Genomic DNA, 22,201 nt, shown 5'->3' with positions numbered 1-22,201 from the left:
GTACGTAGATCAACTGGGAAAGTTTCGAAATTTGCAACAAAGAACATTTAGGCGATATTGAAATACAAAAGGGGAGATAAAAGCGGACTCGTATCGCCCATCCTCAAAGAACATCACACGGTAAATCAGCAAGCATCCCCCATCCAAATTGTTGAAGGGGTTCTCCGCTCAAAAGGCACAGGATGATTCTTAACATCATTTGGATGTCACTGATTAATATGCGTAACATTCAAGACCTCTCCCATGGCGGCAATCACATACGGTTTGCACAATAATGTAGAAACTGCACCTAAGATGCCTAATAATACTCGTAATTGAATTATTCCAATCTTTAAGCGGATGTTAGGAAATGTTATTTATTTTTATTTATGTTAAGCAACTGCATGAAGATGCTGTTAGCTATGAAGACTGCGAAAAATGTCTAGAAAAAATCCGGTATAAGAAAAAAAAAGTTTTAAGATTGATTAATTTTAGAATGGTGTATAAAAAATTAGCATCATGGCCAGTGTTCCTCAACTTCCAATAATAACAAGCATATATGTACACACACACACACACACACACACACACCAAAATCTTCAGTCAGGTGGTGCGTGGACTTCGATATAAGTTCACTGGATGATAATCAGTGATGTGATCATTTGATTTTTCAATATATATAAACTGTTCTATCATCGAAGGTCAACAACTCATCCAAAAATAGCTTATTATTTTGACGTTAAAGCACCAGCAGCCAACTGATAATCACCGAAGTCTGTTATCGGCTGTGAGAGTATGTGTAGTGGCTCTGCTGAGTTTATTTACCTTATCCAGTCGACGCAAAGACAAATAAACGGTTTTTTCACTTTATTTATTTATTTATTCGTATGGAATTTCCTCCCTTTTTCTCCCCCGTCCCTATTGGGGGCCAGTTGATCCCCCTCATGGGGGATTAAGTATTTATGGCTGTAGATCTGTGTGTGTGTGTGTGTTAATGGGGCCAGTTTGCCTGCTTGCGGGATGAAAAACGCCAGATAAACTCGCGGAAAAAACCCTACTGGGAAGATCCTCAAATTCCTCACGTTTTATTATTATTATTATTATTATTATTCCTGATACCTCCAAGGAGTCCGAAGACTCATCGCGGGAGGACATCTTCAACTATCTCTACACCTTACCTCTACTACGAATCAACGCCATCTACCGCCCACCTCCAACACCACCACAACTAGTAATTTCTGTCTGTAAATTGCGTGTGTTCTGAAGGGCCGATTTGCATGTATGCGGGATGAAAAACGCCAGATAAACTCGCGGAAAAACCCTACTGGGAAGATCCTCAAATTCCTCACGTTTTCTACGGGAATCGAACCTGGGACACTCCCTCCCCACCCATATGGTTGCGAAACGCACAGCCACTAGGCTAACCGCGCGGATGGTTTTTTCACTGATGTGTAGTAATAAGGGTGTGTGTGTGTGGGGGGGGGGAATTGTAGGGCATGTTCCCGTTGCGAAAAAAAAAAGTTAAAGCTCATGTTAAAATGATAAATTTAGAATTCAAGGCCAAGAGCCGTGGTCTTCTGCGATAGCAAAATCTAACTATATCAGATACAAAATTTATTTAATTATATATACAGTATTCCCTCGATTAGCGTTTTCGATTAGTGCGTCAGCCCGGCTGGCCGAGTGGTTAGCGTATCCGCTCTTCTGCCAAAAGGGTGCGGGTTCGAATCCCGGCGTAGTCATGGATGTTTATGATTGTCTGTGGAAATACTAGTAGTGGTGGTCTGCGGTAGATGGCGTTGGTATTGTTGCAATAAGTTGGTGGATTGATTGAGTGGAGACAGTTGTAGAGCAGATGCCTTCCCTCGATGAGTCCTTGGACTCCCTAGGGGAGTGAAATAATAATTTTTTTTCGATTAGTGCGCCTCTAAATTCGATTATGCTCCCATATACATCTTAAAAATAAATGTCACAGATTTTAAAAATTTTCTATCTAAACATTTTTATGGCTAACTATTTAAAAAAATCACTCACCAGAATGAAATAATTTAGTTACCAATTTAAAATATTTTACAAAGTTATTTTTAATGGCATACTACACTACTTCCATGTACACCATATATACTATGTTCTAAATTTTTACTGCCAAAATTTATGTCATCTGCTATAGTACGCCCACAGATTCTAGACCCTTCGACACTTCTGCGCATGTTACAAAAAGAGAATCCATTCCGATAATAAAGTAATCAATCAGTCTTCTGGGATGAGTTGTTTATTATTACACGTCGGAAAATTAACCTCTCTTTTAGGATCATTGTAATTTTTAAAGTGGTAACTATTTCGCTTGTATAACAGTTGGGAAATTTTATCTACAAAGTACGTGATTTCGCGTGTTGGCGACCAATTCGTACGTCCTTCATTTCTTTCTCCCCTTCAATGATAACGTCCAAGAGTTAATTAAATCTCATTCTGAAGAATTGAGTGATTCCGACCTGCTTAATTTAGATGCACAGCGGGAAGGTCCCGAAGAATATCAAGAAAATTTAACTACTGATAGTCAGCAAAAAGATATTTCACAGAAACAATTTGAAAATATTTTTCATACAATTGAAAGTTTTAAAAGCAGCAATGCTTAGAGGCTAACTTTGATGAAGAGAGAGAGAGAAGCAGTAAAATTTGTAGAAGAGTAGAAGAGGCAATAGGGCCATACCGCCAAACTACGTTAGCTCAATTCCTTGTTAAGAAGTAGAATAATATAATTTATATTCTGAATATACTTTATTGTCTTTCAGTTTCATGGTTTTCCTTTAACTAGGCACTGAGATATACCTTAATTCTTTTATTAAAAAACTAAGTTTCAAAAAAGAAATTTGAGGAACGAATTATACATTTTTCCATAGGTTATTATATTCGATTAGTGCGTTTTCGATTAATGCGTCTGTTTTAAAGAACGCATTAGGCGCACTAATCGAGGGATTGCTGTAATAACAATGTATATATATATATATACTGTGCGTAAAATTTTAGCAGGAGTGAAACAAGGACCATAAAAATAAATAAATAAATAAAATACAGATGAGAAAAAAAATTAAACAACAGAAATGACATTTCTCAGAAAAACATGGACCGTAAAATAATAAAATGAACAAAATTTGCAATTTATGAAAATAAAACCAAGACATTATTACAACAAAATAAATATAATCAAAAAATAGATAGAGCGTGTAAACCGAATGGGCAATTGAGGACTACCAAAATTACTATGCGAATAATGTATATTAGGGTTACCAAGCAATTTTATAAACTTGTTTATTTTACTCCTAATCCCAAGTAAGCAAACAGTTAAGTTTGCACCTGAACGTAGTTCAAGTCTAAAGGTGGTGCAACACCAGGGCAACTCATTGTGAAGGTGGGTAAAGATCCGATCACTATTCTTAGTATTTTCCATAATGTAAAGCACATCTCACTAAGAGATGTATACTACAATACATTATGGGTGGGGTCACTACCCAGACCGGTTTCAACCTTTTTTTGAGGTCTCTCAGTAAGTAGCAAGACCCTAAATACCAAGGTTTTAGTAATACAGAGCCTTATCAACTTTACCTATACAAGTTGCTACAAGTTGTTTTTATTTTGAATAAGAATCTCTGGAGGAGATTCATATAATAATAATATATATTATATTATTTATATTATAAAATAACCAAGTTTATAAAATTACTTGGTAACTCTAATATATCTTATTCCCAAAGTAAAAAAAAAAAACTTATTTACATCTATATCTCCTCCAGAGATTCTTATTCAAAATAAAAACACCTTGTAGCAACTTGTATAGGTAAAGTTGATAAGGCCCTGTATTACTAAAACCTTGGTATTTAGGGTCTAGCTACTCACTGAGGAGACCTCAAAAAAGGTTGAAACCGGTCTGGGTAGTGACCCCACCCATAATGTATTGTAGTATATACATCTCTTAGTGAGATGTGCTTTACATTATGGAAAATACTAAGAATAGTGATCAGATCTTTACCCACCTTTACAATGAGTTGCCCTGGTGTCGCACCACCTTTAGACTTGAACTACGTTCAGGTGCAAACTTAACTGTTTGCTTATTTGGGATTAGGAGTAAAATAACCAAGATTATTTATAAAATTACTTGATAACTACCTAATGGCATGAGACCTGAACGGAAAAAGGGAAGAAGAAGAAGAAGAATAGATAATTAGCTAAAAATACCTTTTATTACACTCATTCTCCATAATCTGATTCTACCATTATGAGAGTTGGGGGACACTTTTTAATGGGATAGGTAACTTTTTTGTCCTTATCTCGGAAGATAATTGTTATATTACTGCTTATATAGATTCTTTCTACAAAAACCTGGCATGTTTGACTTGAGCACAATGTAATGACTCCCTTCAGTTTATCGTCATCAATGGCATGTTGTTTATTATTTTATTTAGCGCATGATGATACAATGGCCGTGTGCCCATTTTTACGGGGAGGTACAGGCATCATCTCGATCCTCCTCCATTTTTGTCTGGGCTCGGGACCATATAGCTGACGAATCAGGTCCATGTGGCTTGGTTTTAAGTATTCCTGACTGTAATCCGTGTGAAAACCCCCTACCTCCATATGAGACCGGCTAACTCACCTTTGGTCGAAAGAATCTTTCATAGCAGTGTATTTTCAAGTGACTCTCTCTCACCTAGTGTCTTGAAGCATATTATTAAAACTACATTTGAGCTGTGCTCCCACTCACTCTATCATCTCCAAATGCCAGGCATATTTTACCTGTTGTTTGTTTAACGTTTGTGTACTTTCTACATGGATGCTGAAATAATTGCATTTGAAGTAGCCATTTTTTCGTTAATTTTCATAATTTTTTTTCTAAACATTCTTCACACTTGCAAGGTATGGGATATACCTTGCAAGTGTGAACATTATCGTTTCTTGTCGACTTATCGTTTCTTGTGCTCTCAAGAACATCAAACTATGCCCATTCCTTTTTTATGGGCATAGTCTGATGTTCTTGAAAGCACAAGAATGAAAAGTTGTAAAGCTATGGTGTATCAATACCGTTGGTGGGCTAAGAATTTTTCTTTTAAAAAAAAATTGTGTTTTTTTAATTAATCCGGAAACCCTGCTCTTAAGACCAAATATGCAACATTTTCAACCCACTTCAGGTCTCCAGTAAGCTGGGATGTCGTCTAACACCAGGCGATGAAATTCATCTACAAGACAATCATAACATTCATGACCATGGAGGTATTAGAAACCACAGCCTGTCGGTTGGAAAACGGGATACACTAATCACTCAAAAAACCTCGTAAGCCGACACAAAATTTTTAGAAAATATTGACTTACCGACTTGGTTGGCAGATTTGTTTCCACTGTCTAATAAAAAGGCTATTCGTCCATATCTTGCTATAGCATTGGATGTTTGTCAAATGCTTTAGGTTCATAATTTGCTGTGAAATCTTGCAACTTATTTATTATGCCATCTGCAAGTTATAGTTATTTTTCTATACGTTCTCACAGTTTACCTATCTATCTTTTGTATGCAGTGCCGACTCGAGTATATGTGGCGCCCCTAGGCCAGTTTTATCAATGCACTGTAAGACAAGACAGGCACGAAAAATTATTTATTGTTAAAAGCAGTTTATAGTTATTGTCAAAAAAGTGCCTATAGAGCATTTTGGGGGCATTGCTCGTACCACCAATGCTTTGACTCTTACTATTATTATTTTTTTTACTATATTGGCACCCCAAAGCCATTGTGTCCCTAGGCCGATGCCACTTGTGCCTAAGCCTAGAGCCGAAAGCTAAAAGTTATAATAAATTTAGTTTAATCCTTTATCCAAGTGTTAGCAATTAAAGTTTGCGCCTGAAGTATCTTCAGGACTGAGGCAACTCGTGGTAAAGGTGGACCAAGCTCTCATCGCTCTTTGTCTTAGTATCTCCCATAATGCAAAGCACATCTCCATGTGGACATGTATAATGCTATGCATTATACATGTCCACATGGAGATGGGAAGGGCCACTATCCAGACCGATTTCGACCTTTATTGAGGTCTCGTCAGTGGGAGCCAGACCCAGAGGTGGTGATACCAAGGTGGAAACAATGGAGAAGTCATATTTACCTATACCTTTACTTATTTACCTTCAGTCCTGAAGATACTTGAGGCGCAAACTTTGTTTGCTTACACTGGGATAAAGGATTAAACTAAATTTATTATATTCTAACCAAGTGGGAAAAAACTTCCAGTTAAAATCCAGACCGATTTCGACCTTTATTGAGGTCTCGTCAGTGGGAGCCAGACCCAGAGGTGGTGATACCAAGGTGGAAGCAATGGAGAAGTCATATTTACCTATACCTTTACATATTTACCTTCAGTCCTGAAGATACTTGAAGTGCAAACTTTGTTTGCTTACACTTGGATAAAGGATTATACTAAATTTATTATAGTCTAACCAAGTGGAAAAAAACTTCCAGCTAAAAGTTGTAATCTAGCTTTTAGCCCACCCTGGTACTAAAAGTGCGATAGGTTTCACGGGTTGGATTCACGTACAAATAGTAATTAAATAAATAAACAATAAAATAAATTTGAATTGGAAAGTGTTCGGTGAGGGTGGGGGCCTCCCGTGATGTTCTAATGAGACTTATGGTAATAATAAATAATATTAATGATTCAAACCATATTCAATCGAGAAATGCATACTGATCCGTTATTGATTGTAATTGGAGTCGCAAATTAAATTACTTCTCAGTTCTATATACGTATACTGTTTCGTATCCTTGTTATTTCCGCTACCATACGATATTGCTGCTAACGGAATGACGCGTTGATTATAAAATCTCCGCTAGATGTGACATCACTGTTGCTTGCTATTGGGAGAGTCGAGGGGCTTGGTCTTAATAGCATGTGACGTCAAAAATTTTTCTGTAGCGCACTCTCTCCATTAGAGTAGTAGTGCTCTTTGCTACGACTGTGTTGGTGCATATGAATTATTTGTTTATTCGATTTTGAGACATAAATATAGTGCACTCAATATAAAATTCGGCTAACTTTTCAGAACGTGTTTGTGGAGGTGATATAGTAACTGAACTCATCTTGTTTTTGTACATGTTCTAGCTATATTTTGTTTAAATAATCATTTGCTTAACAAATATAGCTTAAAATACAGACATGCAACGTGTTAGGACGTTTTCCACCCATTTATGGCCCATGTTGCCACATCAGACTTTATTTCAAAGGACAGAATCCGTTAAATTATGGATTGCAAATGCACAATTTAGTGATATTTTATCATTTAGAACGTATATGACACGTGCGGCTCAGGAACCATTTTTAAACGGAAATTCCTCAGTTTATGTGGAAGAAATGTACAGAAACTGGCAGAAGGATCCACAAAGTGTCCATAAGGTATAGTGCGAGCGATATTTAAAATTTTAAAAGCATGTGCATCCCTGTGTATATGTATTACTACATGCAGAAATGTATGTGCTGCAATTTCCGCATTGCTATTAAAAATTGCATACAGCATACACAAGGTGTTCGTCTTCAATACGTCAAATCTTAATAAAATATTAATCACCTGAGACACAAGAACCGTGTTTAACTGATGGTTAAACATTTTTTTTTTTTATCACTATGGATGTAAATAAAGAAAAGCTTTCCCCTTTGCACATATATCACCTATTACAAGAAAAGTATACTACTCGTTCTCCGCCCTCAAGGACACAGTCTTAAGGATAAACAAGGTCTCCTTCACTACCCCAACCTTTAGGTGTAACAATGTATACCTAAAAGTTAGGTTTAGTTGAATAAGTGCTACAGAACAGTGAATTTGGGCTATAATGGACAGATACTCACTTCTGCTTTGGTATTTCACTTTATTGGTCATTCTTAAACTATTCGATTTTCCCCCTGTTGCAGTCATGAGCTGCCAGTGGATTTCCATTGATGGGCTGTATTTCGCCAACAAATTAAAATATTATTTCACCTGTTCATTTCAGCTGAACTTTCTTTTCTTTCACACATTCACCATTCCGTGCAGAATTGCTAATCTACACTCATTTCTATATTATTATTATGTGACACCTCCAGGGAGTCCAAAGACTCATCGAGGGAGGGCATCTACTCTACAACATTCTGTCTCCACCATTCAATCTACCAACTACAGTGAACTGCATCATCAACACCAGCTACTACCCACCACTAGTATTTTCACAGACAATTACAAACACCCATGCCCATGGCGAGATTCAAACCTGCAGCATTTTGGCTGGAGAGCGGATACACTCGCCACTTGGCCAACCAGGCCGACAATTCCGAAGAGAACCTTAAAAAATTACATTCTTGACTCGAACAATTTTTTCCCAGTAAATCTTCTGAAATAAACAGTAGCAGCTTAATGTTGGTATCATTATATTGCAATTTCTTCAGTTCATCAGATGAAAATAGAGTATCTTTATGGACATTGATCCCTCATGCATGTGTGCTTGCAGGCACACACTTATGCACAGAGTTTGTATCTTTTCTTTAAGTAGAAACCAACAACCCGGTTAATAGACTTTCAGTATCTGTTGATGGGATTGAAATTCTTAGTTTTCCAGTTAGGCAGTTACACGTTGAACAGTATTTTTTGTTATTGAACATTTCTTTGAGAGAGAGAAAAAGATTGTTTTTTTTAAAGCAAATAGTAGGTAGTAAGTTACTTTTCTGTTCCGGATAACTTTCTAGTAAGTGATTCACCCCACTAGAACACACTCCTGATAGTATTTGAGAAATTCCTTACATATAGCAGCAGTCTGAATATATCATTTTGTTAATTTTATAGATTTGAATATTGTTGAAATTTTTTGTTTCCTGACATATGTTTTTAAATTTTTTTGGTCATAGATTGTTCCTAGAATAATGAGTTGGTACACCTTATCACCACTTATCAGTTACTACTGAAAAAGTTGTAAGTCATATAGATACTCTCTCACACACATGCACGCACGCGCACACACACACACACACACACACACACACACACACAATTTATGTATTTTTATTTATTTGTTGATTTTTACAGTTTCCATTTATTTTAATTTCTTGTATACATGTTTATAAACCAAAATTACCAAGACGTTTTTATGGTATTCCAGAAAAAATTCCAAATTTTGTTCAAAAAGGATGTCAGTACTCTGAGGCTTCTAGGTAGGTATATTGCATCCAGTCAGCCTTATGGAATAATATTTTTACCAACTTGTTAAACGCTAATCATTATTCATAGAGTTGAAACATTAGTGATGGATTAAAAGAGAACAAACTGAAAAACATACTATGATAGTAATAACTCAAAAAATTGGACTGATATTTTATGGTCACTTGCAAGGCACTAGAAAATAATTTTCTTCTTTTCTTTCAAGCCTCTGCTACTAATGGCTCAGTTAAGTAAGTTTGAGCGTGGTTAGTAGTTGGAAGGAGACCAATCGTTCGATGCTGTTGCACACTCTCCCTCGATGAGTCTTTGGACTCCCTGGAGGTGTCAAATAATAATAATATCATTTGGTGGTACAAGAATTTAATTTAAAAAAATATCAAAAAATGAGTTACATGACATGGCATCCTAATTCTTCAGTGTTCTGGGGGTTGATGCTGAAGAATGTTACAAAAAATTAAAAGATAGCAAGTTATTGTACCTCTGTACCGAGCCTTGATAAGACCTCATCTCGACTACTGTGCCCAGATTTGGTCACCTAGGTTCCTTCTTGATGGGGAGGAGGTGAAGAGGACCCAGAGGCGAGTGACCAAGATGATAGCAGGTCTACGGATTGAACCTTATGAGAACAGGTTGAAGATTTGTGGGTTGCAGAAATTAGTTGATAGGCGGAAAAGGGGGAGATATGATTGAGATATTCAAATTGCTAAAGGGTTTCTATAGGATTAATTCAGAGGATATTTTTGAGATCAGGACTGGTGGTGGGAGAACTAGGGGACACCTATGGAAGCTGGGCAAGAGTGTGGTTAGCAAGGGTGTTAGAGCTGGGTTCTTTACGTTTAGAGTGATAAATGAGCGGAATAAGCTGCCAGAGTCTGTTGTGGGTGCTATGACGGTGAGCGAGTTCAAGGCAAGGTATGATAGATACTGTGAGAATGTCGTATAGTTGTGCGGACATGATGTTTAGGGCCTCCCTCAATGAGTCTAAGGACTACCTGGAGTCGCCCATAATAATAATAACAATACTCAGTTCAGTGGAATGAGATCGGTTGCTGGATGGAAAGAATATCGACAATGCATGGAAAGCATTTAAACAATACTTAAATGATGCGATATCAGAATGTGTCCCTAAAGTTTGAAGAATAAATAGGTTAGGAGTCAAGTGGATGTATGAATCTTATTAAGCAAGAGATTTGTAAGAAAAGGAAGATGTGGAAGGAAGACCTTGTGCATAGGGATGACGTCCGTTATGAATGTTATAAGCAGCATACTAGAATAGTCACAACTGTTGTACAGAAAGCAAAGTCTTAGTATGAAAATAAACTGGCTCTGCATGCTAAAGACAACCCACAAGAATTCTATTGATATGCTGCAAGTAAAAGAAAGGATGAATATGAAAGAATAACCCTTCTAAATCCAGATGGTGTGAGAGTTACTGATGCAGAAGAGGTTCAACTAATGAGTGCCCATTCTGTTAAAAGTTATCAACCTGGTGTATGCATCATTGAGCTCACTGCTACCTCTTCACTGGATGAAGAAACGCAGGTGTGTGAGGATGAGTTATTAGAGCTGTTGCACAAATTAAATAAGAATTCAGCAATAGTGACTGATGTGATATCAACACAGCATGTGCTAAAAGAACGTTCAGCTGAACTGCTATTCCTTTGACCAGGTTGTTTAATATGAGTATCAGAAAAAGGAAGATTCCACAGGAATAAATGTATGCTAATTCTATTTGCACAAGGGTAGTGCAAAGATCGATGTATCTAACTATAGACTAGTTAGTATCTCAGAAGTGGTGGTGAAGATTTTTAAAAAAATTGGTTAGGGCTTGCATTCAGAAATGGATTGACAGTGAATCTCTACTCTGCAATGAACAACATGGGTTTACTAAGGGAAAGTCATGTTTTTGCAGCTTACTCACATTCTGTGACAAAGGGAATGGATACACCATGATACTTTTGGATTTGTGCCATTCAATTGGAAAAGGCCTAAGTTCGAGTCTCGTCATGATGGGAGGAATCTTTATATGGACTTTTTCAATCGAGGGTGAGTTAGCCGATGTCATACGGAGGTAGCAGGTTTTTTTTCCTCCTGGAAACTCAGGTTTTTCATCCCGCATACAGACAAATCAGCCCTTCAGAACACACACACAATTTACAGTAAAAAATACCAGCTGAGAGGTGGAGATGGAGAGTTGTACAATAGGTGTCCTCCCACGATGAGTCTTCGGACTCCTTGGAGGTGTCACGAAAATAATGCAAAGGCTTTTGACAGAATACAGCATGGTAGACTGTTGTATAAATTGGAAAAATGGGTTTGGGTTATAGAATATTAGCATGGATAAGAGTGTAGCTGACTGACATATCAAAAAATGGTATACGGGGGATGTGAGTCTGCAAGATTTTATTATTATTATTATTTCGGGCTACTCCAGGGAGTCCTTAGACTCATCGAGGGAGGCCCTAAACATCATGTCCACACAACTATTCGACATTCTCACAGTATCTATCATACTTTGCCTTGAACTCGCTCACTGTCATAGCACCCACAACAGACTCTGGCAGCTTATTCCACTCATTTACCACTCTAAAAGTAAAGAACCCAGCTTTAACACCCCTGCTAACCACACTCTTGTCCAGCTTCCATAGGTATCCCCTAGTTCTCCCACCGCCAGTCCTGATCTCAAAAATATCCTCTGAATTAATCCTATAGAATCCTTTTAGCAATTTGAATGTCTCAATCATATCTCCCCTTTTCCGCCTATCAACTAGTTTCTGCAACCCACAAATCTTCAACCTGTTCTCATGAGGTTCATTCCATAGACCTGCTATCATCTTAGTCACTCACCTCTGGATCCTCTCCACCTCCTCCCCATCAAGAAGCAACCAAGGTGACCAAATTTGGGCACAGTAGTCGAGATGAGGTCTTATCAGGGCTCGCTACAGAGGTACAATAACTTGCTTGTCTCTGCTCGTCAAGGTATTTTTCAACAACCGAGTGAGTTGATGAGCTGATTTAGCTACTTTTGCAATGTGCCCCCTAAACTTCATCTCTGTATCCACCAACACTCCCAAGTCCCTGTCCTCATCAATCTCTTGGAGTACAGTTCCACCAATGTGGTATACTGCTCCTAATCTTTTCACCCCAAAATGCATAACCTTACATTTTGTCACATTAAATTGACATCCATTCTCCTTAGTCCAGAAATCCAATCTATCCAAGTCATCCTGCAAGACTTTGACATCTTCTGCATTCACTATCGCCCTGCCCAACTTTGCATCATCAGTGAACAAATGAACTGTTCCACTTAGATCCTTCCCTATATCGTTAATGAACAGATTAAACAGTAGTGGTCCAAGAACAGAACCCTGCGGCACACCACTAGTCACAGGCTGTCTTTTGGACTCTACTCCTGAATAAACTACTCTTTGATATCTCTCCATCAACCACCCACCTATCCATCTCACCAACCCTATATCTATTCCCATATGTTGTATTTAAGGTAACAAGTGGGGTACCACAAGAATCAGTGCCTGGTCCATTGTTATTCAATCTGTACATTAATGATATTGGGTTTTTTAATGATATTTTATGATATTTGCTGATGATGCAAAGGTAGGTTGGGTAATCAGGAATGCTTCTGATATGCAGTACTTGCAGAATAAGAAACTCAAAGATTGGAATCAGAGAGTTTCAAGCTGAATATAGTAAACTATAAAACTATCGGCGATTACTAGCATGAACTAATGCAAGTAGTCCTAGTACGTAGTACAATCTCGGACAACTCGTTGCAAAAGGTGGGTAAAGTTCTGATCACTATTCTTGGTATTTTCCATAATGCAAAAACACATTTCCTAGGAAATGTTTGCTGTTATTATATTATGGTGGGAGGTCACTACCCAGACCGGTTTCAGCCTTTTTTGAGGCTTCATCAGTGAGCAGCTAGACCAAATAGATACCAAAGGGTATAACGAAAAGAACTTATATACTCTGCTATACGAGTTGACAAACAGGTGCAACCATTAAGTTACTTAAATATAAAGAGCCAATAGGCTTCATTTCGGCGATATAAACATTATTTAAATTAAGGGGATATTAATCCTATCTTTGAGTTTCTTATTCAGTTTTAAAACAATGTAGGATTAATATCTCCTTAATTTAGATGATGTTTATATCACCGAAATGAAGCCTATTGGCTCTTTATATTTAAGTACCTTGCAGAATGATTTGAATAGGCTGGAATTATGGGGATTGGGAAAATGGTTGTCAGTTCAGTGTCAGTAAATGTAAAGTCATTCACTTCAGCATGATTAGATATCCAATGTTATATTATATAATTTGTATTTTGTTTAATTTGTATATAAATGATATAGGAAATGGCTTAAAGGGAGATATTCAGTTGTTTGCTGATGATGCAAAGTTGGGTAGCGCAATAAAAAATCAAGCTGATGTTGAAAGTTTGCAGGATGATTTAAATAAGGTGGTAAAATGGGCAAAAGATAATGGACATCAGTTCAATGTGGAAAAGTGTAAAGTCATGCATTTTGGGATTAAAAGATTACCAGCTGTGTACTACATTGATGGAAAGGTACTCCAAGAGATTGATGAGGCTAGGGACTTAGGGGTGTTGGTAGATTAGGGAGATGAAGTTCAGAGGACACGTTGCTAAGGTGACCAAGATTGCACATAGGATTACTTGGTTGTTGAGGAACACACTGACATCCACAGATAAAGAGGTTATTATTCCCCTTTATAAAGCGTTGATACTTCCACATTTGGATTACTGTGCTCAGGTCTGGTCACCTGGATTCCTTGGAGATGAGGAGACTATGGAGAGGGTTCAAAGAAGAGTGACCAAGTTGGTGAGTGATGTAAAAAATGCTCCCTACATTGATAGATTGAGAGCTTGTAGATTACAGAGATTAGTTGATAGGCGAAGAAGAGGGGATATGATAGAAACATTTAAATTACTGAAATGTTTCAGCTGTGTGATAGTGATGGAAGAACAAGAGGTCATCCCTGGAAATTAAAGAAGAGTGTGGTTAACAAAGGTGTCAGAACAAGGTTTTTTGCCTGGAGGGTGGTGAATGAGTGGAATTCATTGCCTGACTTAGTTGTGAGCTCTTCGTCTGTTAATGAATTCAAGAAGAGATATGACAGATATTGTTTTGCTAGTTTGGGTCTCCTGCGATGAGTCTACGGACTCCATGGAGATACCTGTAATAATAATATTGGAGGAATTATGCTAGAAGAAACTGACGAGGCTGGTGTCTTGGAGTGCTAGTATAAGAAGTTGAAGTTCAGAGACTGTGTAGGAAAGATTGCAAATATAACTCAAAAGATAATTGCAATTCTGAAATGAATGTTCACATGTAAAGAGAGGGATGTCATTTTGAAGTTCAGAGGCTGTGTAGGAAAGATTGCAAATATAACTCAAAAGATAATTGCAATTCTGAAATGAATGTTCACATGTAAAGATAGGGATGTCATTTTGCCTCCTTACAAGGCCTTGATAAGGCCTCACTTGGACTATTGCATGCAGGTCTGGTCTCTTGGTTTCCTTTGTAATTCTGATATATTGGACAGAGTGCAAATGGGAGTGTTAAAAATTATATCATGATTGTCAAATACTGATTATGAAGACAGATTAAGAAATTGTCGACTGTAGACACTAGCAAACAGGAGAAAGAGGGGTGATATGATTGGTACTTACAAACTTCTGAAAGGGTCATAGAGGTTTGAAATTGATGGAATTTTTCAATTTATGGAGGGTGGGGAAAGGACAAGAGGGCATCCTTGGAAGCTGAGCATGATGGTTGATAAGAATGGCGGTGAGGGCTAGATTTTTCTCTCAGAGGATGGTGCATGATTGGAATGGATTGCTACTTGATGTTGTGAGTGCAAGCAGTGTGAATGAATTCACGAATAAGTATGATAGCTGGTCTGTGTAGCATTTGGCCTCTCTCGATGAGTCCCTGACTCCCTGGAGGTCTCTCTTAATAATAATAATAATAATATAAGAACTTAAAACTACAGAAAAAATGGCAGAGAGAAAACTCCACCATTCACAAAGCATTATCCCTCTCCCACTTGAACCGGAAGCAAATCAGATATTGTTGCTTCCAGTCATAAGAGAAGCAGAACTGTTTTTGTGTGACCCATCAATGTAATCCACACAAAGGTCAAGTTATCAATGACGTCAGACACCCCAAGGTTTTAAATAGTACTCGATCTGTATCTGATCATACTAAATAAGTATAATCTTTGAAACTAGACATATATCCAGCATGTTAAAGACTACAATAATTACACCTATATACAAACTTGGAAGAAGATTTTCATTCAGCACTACAGATCTATAGCTATACATACTGTCAATTATCAACTAAATTACACAGCAGAGCATAGAAAAAACTTGTTAAATATGCAGAAGAGTTTCATATTTTGAATTTGCTACCAAGAATTTGGTAAGCAACAATGGGATGCAGAGTATACACTTAGTGGGGAAACTTTAAAGGAAGTAGAGGAGATGAGAGATCTAGGAGTGATGGTGGACAAGGACCTGAAATTCAGGGGCCACATTGCAAGTTGTGAAGATGTCACATTGGATAATGGCAATGATGTGGAGGTCCCTGACATGCAGAAATAGAGGTTATGATACCATTGTATAAGGCCTTATATGGATTATTGTGCACAGACTTGGTCATTGGGTTTTCATGGTGGTGATATGTTGGAAAGGGTCCAGAAAAGATTCACAAAGGTGGTCACTGGTCTTTGGAATGTGGAGTATGAGGACAGATTGAGAGAATGTAATTTGCAGAGCCTGGTGAAGAGGGGGAAGATATGAGAGACATATAAGCTAGTCAGGGATTGTTATCAGGTTGACACAGAGGAGATTTTTTATAGAATGGGGAGGGGTAGGACAAGAGGCCATTGCTGGAAACTGTATAAGGAGGGTGTGAGGAGCAGATTCTTTGCATGCAGAGTGGTTGGTGAGTGGAATGCATTGCCTGAGTGTGTTGTGAATGTAGTTTCAGTTTAAATTGAATAGTGTGTACCTTCTTCCTCAATGAGTTTCCGACTCCATGGAGGTCAGGTGGTAATAATAACAATATTCTAAAAACAGTATGGTTTCCAGAAGAACAAGGGAAGGTCTCTTCTGAGGATTTTACAGACCTAAATAATGCTGTCTTAGGTAAAAATTGCCATGGTCATCTTTATCAGCTTGTCTAAAGCATTTGATCACACATTATTAGATGCTATTAGAAAAGAAAATATTTTAGAAATCTTAATGAAAACCAGTTGATCATAAGTATATTATTGACATCTGCTTTCTTACATACAGGGGAAACCTCATGAAGAATGATATTTTTTCTAGGATTAAGTCAAATATGAATTATCAGAACTAGATTTTTAATTTAAGAAAAACACTAGAAATCATGTGAAGATAATGAGAATGATTATTTAGATTTTGTAGATTTGAAAAAGGCAATGATAAGGTCCTCTGTCTGTCTTCTCTTCAAACCTACAGTATGATTAAATGAGAGCAGAATTGATATAGTAAAATGAGATATACCCATCCAAGGAGATGCAAGGGGGGGGGAAATAGTTGTAATGGTTTTGAGGTATTACGGTGTGAGATAGCAGGACTGAATGAAATATTTATTTGGCTGTTACAATACACTTGGTAGTATGGGGCAACGAGAAAGAAATGAATTGGTAGATGAGCCTAGTAAATAAAAGGGTGATCATTATAGGTCATTTTAATTATGCTAATGTTAATATTTGTTGTTTCCAGTCATAAGAGAAACAGAACTGTTTTTTGTGAACCATCAATGTAATCCACACAAAGGGTTACACATTAATTTATTTAATGGTATTAATTCACAACACAAGAATAATAAGAAAATAATTAATATTTAACTGATTTGCTGATATTATATTCACTGTTATTATATCCAACAACCTCACAACTATTAATTTGATCTTAAAAGATGATTGTCTCCCAGATTTCTGGTAAATTGATGCAGCCATACTTGTTGAAGTTTGAGAAATGTTTTAAAGATTGACTCCAAAACAGTCTCTTGGACTTATGACTTCTTTGTAGCACTTTTGTTTTCTTTAATTTGATCCTCTGTGAAGGAGTATCCAAGGCATGGTCTGCTAGTCCTGACTTGCTGTAACGATAATGGCAGATGTCAACAGTTCTTCCTGTCTGTCCATGGTAAGCCAATTCACAAGTACAGGGCACTTCATATACTCCTGGATGTGATAAAGGGGAGTTTGTCCTTAGGTGAATGGATAAGAGTTGCTAATTTGATATATGGTTTAAACATGGTGTGGAGATGATATTTAAAACAGTTTTGCTGTTCAAAACTAGAACAGTTTTGCCCTGGTCTTGTGTATTAGGTGATGAAAGGGAATTTCCTGAGAGTGTTTAGTATTTTTTTATTTTTTGGGGATTATAGTCATTGCCTAAAAAAAAGTGTGATTAGAGCTACCTGTTTCAATGATATTTGGAAGAGATAACCCTGGCTGTGACTTATTGTTTTTAGGATACTATATTTTTTTTAGCTGGATGAAGGTGTGCTTGTTTGCGCAAATGACTCACCGTATTAAGTTGAGGTCATAACTTTGCCATTAGACTTAGGCATGTTTTCAAAGTGAGAATAATGGTGTCCATGGAATATATATGACCTGCTTCCAGTTATAACCAGTAATGTTGTTTATTATTTTAACGGTATAATAGAACACAGAAACTAAGTAAATAATTAATTTATTAACTTGATGCTGATATTTCGCTGGTATTATAACCAGCATCTTCAGAGCACAAAAACCACTGTTTGTCACAATACGCTAGACTAAAACAACATGGTGTACTTAAAATTGTAACAGCAACACAAAGACTAGAGTCCTGATTTTGGCGCCCTCTATTTAAAAAAAAAAAAAAAAAAACCGCTATCATATATTACTAGAGTCCTAGAAAAGTGCTAGTTTTTTCTTAATATGACTGTCTCCCAGATCTTCGGCAAGTTAATACAGCCATATTTGTTGAGATTTGGAGTGTGTTTTAGGGCTTCTGTCGCCTCTAAGAACAATCTCTCTGATTTATATGGGTTTCTGTGTAGTACTTTTGTGTTTTTCCAGTTGATCCTGTGTGCAGGGGTATCCAGAGCATGGTCTGCTAGGCCCGACTTCCCATAATGATATTTCCGGACGTGTCGTTTATGTTTGCTGATGCGGATATTCACAGTTCTTCCTGTTTGACCGTAGTAAGCTTGATTGCATGAGCAGGGTACTTGGTGGACTCCTGGATGTGATAAAGGAGGAATGCTGTCCTTGGGTGAGCGGATGAGGGTGGCTAATTTGCTATATGGTCTGAATGTAGTGCGTAGTTTATGTTTATTGAGAATTCTTGAGATCTTTTCGGATGTGCCTTTAATGTAGGGGATGGTGACTGTTTTGTTGTAGTTCTCTGTGGTGGCTGGTGGGAGGGGTTTCTTGGGAGTGTTTAGTATTTTGTTTATTTTTGTGGATTGTAGCCGTTGGCCAAGAAGGTGTGGCGTAAGTGAGTGAGTTCAGCAGTAAGAGCCTTGTCATTTGAACAGATTGCTCTCGCTCTGTGGGTTAGCGTTTTTAATATGCCATATTGTTGAGAAGGATGATGGTGTGATTGTTTGTGTAAGTATCTGCCTGTATGTGTGGGTTTTCTGAAAACTGAAAATGATAAGGAACCATCTGGGAGACGTGTGATGAGTGTATCCAGGAAGGGCAGACAGTTGTTGGCTTCCAGTTCCATAGTAAAGTGGATTTTTGGATGTTGGCTATTTAAATGTGTTAAGAATGTTTTCAATATCTCAGGGCCATGTGGCCAAATAGCAAGCACATCATCAACATAGCGTAGCCAAAGTGTTGGTTTGCGAGTGGCTGTATTGATTGCTTGTTTTTCCAGGTGTTCTATGTAAAAGTTGGCTAGGGGGGGAGAAAGAGGGGAGCCCATGGCTGTCCCATCAATTTGTTTGTATATTTTCCCTTTCCATGTGAAATATCCTGCATGTATTGTGAATTTGAATAGTTCAAATATATCTGGGGGGAAGTGTGACTTCAGTAGATTGAGGGTTTCTATTAGTGGTACATTTGTGAATAGTGAAGTGATGTCAAAGCTTACTATTAAGTCTGAGCTTTTTAGGGTGAGGTGTTGTAAGATGCTTTTTAGGTGTACTGAATTTTTGATAAAGGAGGGAGAATTGTTAGTGAGAGTGGCTAGTAGCTTCGCTAAATGTCTAGCCAGTTTGTATGTGGGACTATTTATACTGTCCACAATTGGGCGTAGGGGTGTGCCTGGTTTGTGAATTTTTGGTGATCCATAGATCCTCGGTGTTTTAACATGGAAGGGTTTGAGTTTGTTAACTGTGTCTTTGGGCCAGGAAGTGACTTTTTTTAATAATTTTTGGGCCTTATTCTTTTGTGTGTTGGTGGGATTGCGATCTATAATTTTGTATGTTGACTGATCTTGTAATAGTGTGTGCATTTTGTTTTCATATTCAGTTGTGTCCATCACCACGGTTGCATTTCCTTTGTCTGCTTTTGTTATGGTAATCTGGCTGTTGTTGTGTAGCTCTTTTATAGCAATGAATTCCTTATGTGGGATATTATTTTTTGGAGGCTTGGACTTGATTAGGATGTTGGCCACATCTAAACATATGTTGTTAGCTATTGTTGGAGGCAGGTCGTAAATTCCTCGTTCGATGGACGCCATTATTTCAGCTTTTGGAACTTGCTTGGGAGTTATGGCAAAGTTGTGCCCTCGACTTAAAGCAGTCGTGGCTTCTTTGCTTAAGGTGAGTGACGATAGATTCACGATGACGAGGTCTTGTTGTACTTGCGGTCTTGGGTAACGGGAATTGGCACAAGCAAATACAACGTCAGTGCATTACGAGAATCACTGCATAATATTCTAAATACGGAACTTTGGCAGATCTTAGAGAACATCACCGACGCAACGGCAAAAAAAGAATTCGACAGAGTCAAAAACCGGCACCAAAAGAAGTTCGAAAATCTACAACAACGGAACACCATACAACGACCGCAATTACAACAAGACCTCGTCGTCGTGAATCTATCGTCACTCACCTTAAGCAAAGAAGCCACGACTGCTTTAAGTCGAGGGCACAACTTTGCCATAACTCCCAAGCAAGTTCCAAAAGCCGAAATAATGGCGTCCATCGAACAAGGAATTTACGACCTGCCTCCAACAATAGCTAACAACATACGTTTAGATGTGGCCAACATCCTAATCAAGTCCAAGCCTCCAAAAAATAATATCCCACATAAGGAATTCATTGCTATAAAAGAGCTACACAACAACAGCCAGATTACCATAACAAAAGCAGACAAAGGAAATGCAACCGTGGTGATGGACACAACTGAATATGAAAACAAAATGCACACACTATTACAAGATCAGTCAACATACAAAATTATAGATCGCAATCCCACCAACACACAAAAGAATAAGGCCTGAAAATTATTAAAAAAAGTCACTTCCTGGCCCAAAGACACAGTTAACAAACTCAAACCCTTCCATGTTAAAACACCGAGGATCTATGGATCACCAAAAATTCACAAACCAGGCACACCCCTACGCCCAATTGTGGACAGTATAAATAGTCCCACATACAAACTGGCTAGACATTTAGCGAAGCTACTAGCCACTCTCACTAACAATTCTCCCTCCTTTATCAAAAATTCAGCACACCTAAAAAGCATCTTACAACACACCCTAAAAAGCTCAGACTTAATAGTAAGCTTTGACATCACTTCACTATTCACAAATGTACCACTAATAGAAACCCTCAATCTACTGAAGTCACACTTCCCCCCAGATATATTTGAACTATTCAAATTCACAATACATGCAGGATATTTCACATGGAAAGGGAAAATATACAAACAAATTGATGGGACAGCCATGGGCCCCTCCCTTTCTCCACCCCTAGCCAACTTTTACATAGAACACCTGGAAAAACAAGCAATCAATACAGCCACTCGCAAACCAACACTTTGGCTACGCTATGTTGATGATGTGCTTGCTATTTGGCCACATGGCCCTGAGACATTGAAAACATTCTTAGCACATTTAAATAGCCAACATCCAAAAATCCACTTTACTATGGAACTGGAAGCCAACAACTGTCTGCCCTTCCTGGATACACTCATCACACGTCTCCCAGATGGTTCCTTATCATTTTCAGTTTTCAGAAAACCCACACATACAGGCAGATACTTACACAAACAATCACACCATCATCCTTCTCAACAATATGGCATATTAAAAACGCTAACCCATAGAGCGAGAGCAATCTGTTCAAATGACAAGGCTCTTACTGCTGAACTCACTCACTTACGCCACACCTTCTTGGCCAACGGCTACAATCCACAAAAAATAAACAAAATACTAAACACTCCCAAGAAACCCCTCCCACCAGCCACCACAGAGAACTACAACAAAACAGTCACCATCCCCTACATTAAAGGCACATCCGAAAAGATCTCAAGAATTCTCAATAAACATAAACTACGCACTACATTCAGACCATATAGCAAATTAGCCACCCTCATCCGCTCACCCAAGGACAGCATTCCTCCTTTATCACATCCAGGAGTCCACCAAGTACCCTGCTCATGCAATCAAGCTTACTACGGTCAAACAGGAAGAACTGTGAATATCCGCATCAGCGAACATAAACGACACGTCCGGAAATATCATTATGGGAAGTCGGGCCTAGCAGACCATGCTCTGGATACCCTTGCACACAGGATCAACTGGAAAAACACAAAAGTACTACACAGAAACCCATATAAATCAGAGAGATTGTTCTTAGAGGCGACAGAAGCCCTAAAACACACTCCAAATCTCAACAAATATGGCTGTATTAACTTGCCGAAGATCTGGGAGACAGTCATATTAAGAAAAAACTAGCACTTTTCTAGGACTCTAGTAATATAT

At 37.9% G+C, this 22,201-nt stretch overlaps 1 protein-coding gene across 1 annotated transcript in view; it reads left to right on the top strand.

Moving 5' to 3' along the window:
* The first annotated feature begins 6,951 nt into the window (after positions 1-6,951).
* LOC150104569 (2-oxoglutarate dehydrogenase complex component E1-like) overlaps positions 6,952-22,201 on the top strand; it is a 567,065-nt gene continuing 551,815 nt past the window's right edge. Inside the window, exon 1 of the mRNA XM_090395786.1 lies at positions 6,952-7,403. Within this exon, the coding sequence (XP_090251912.1) occupies positions 7,167-7,403 (237 nt within the window). The 5' untranslated portion in view covers positions 6,952-7,166. The remainder of the gene's footprint in view (positions 7,404-22,201) is intronic.

Source organism: Typopeltis vanoorti, chromosome 7 (assembly GCF_054136105.1).
Source record: "Typopeltis vanoorti isolate ZY-2024b chromosome 7, IOZ_Tvanoo_1.0, whole genome shotgun sequence".
Classification (NCBI taxonomy): domain Eukaryota; kingdom Metazoa; phylum Arthropoda; class Arachnida; order Uropygi; family Thelyphonidae; genus Typopeltis; species Typopeltis vanoorti.
This window is presented reverse-complemented; position numbering and strand designations above follow the sequence as displayed.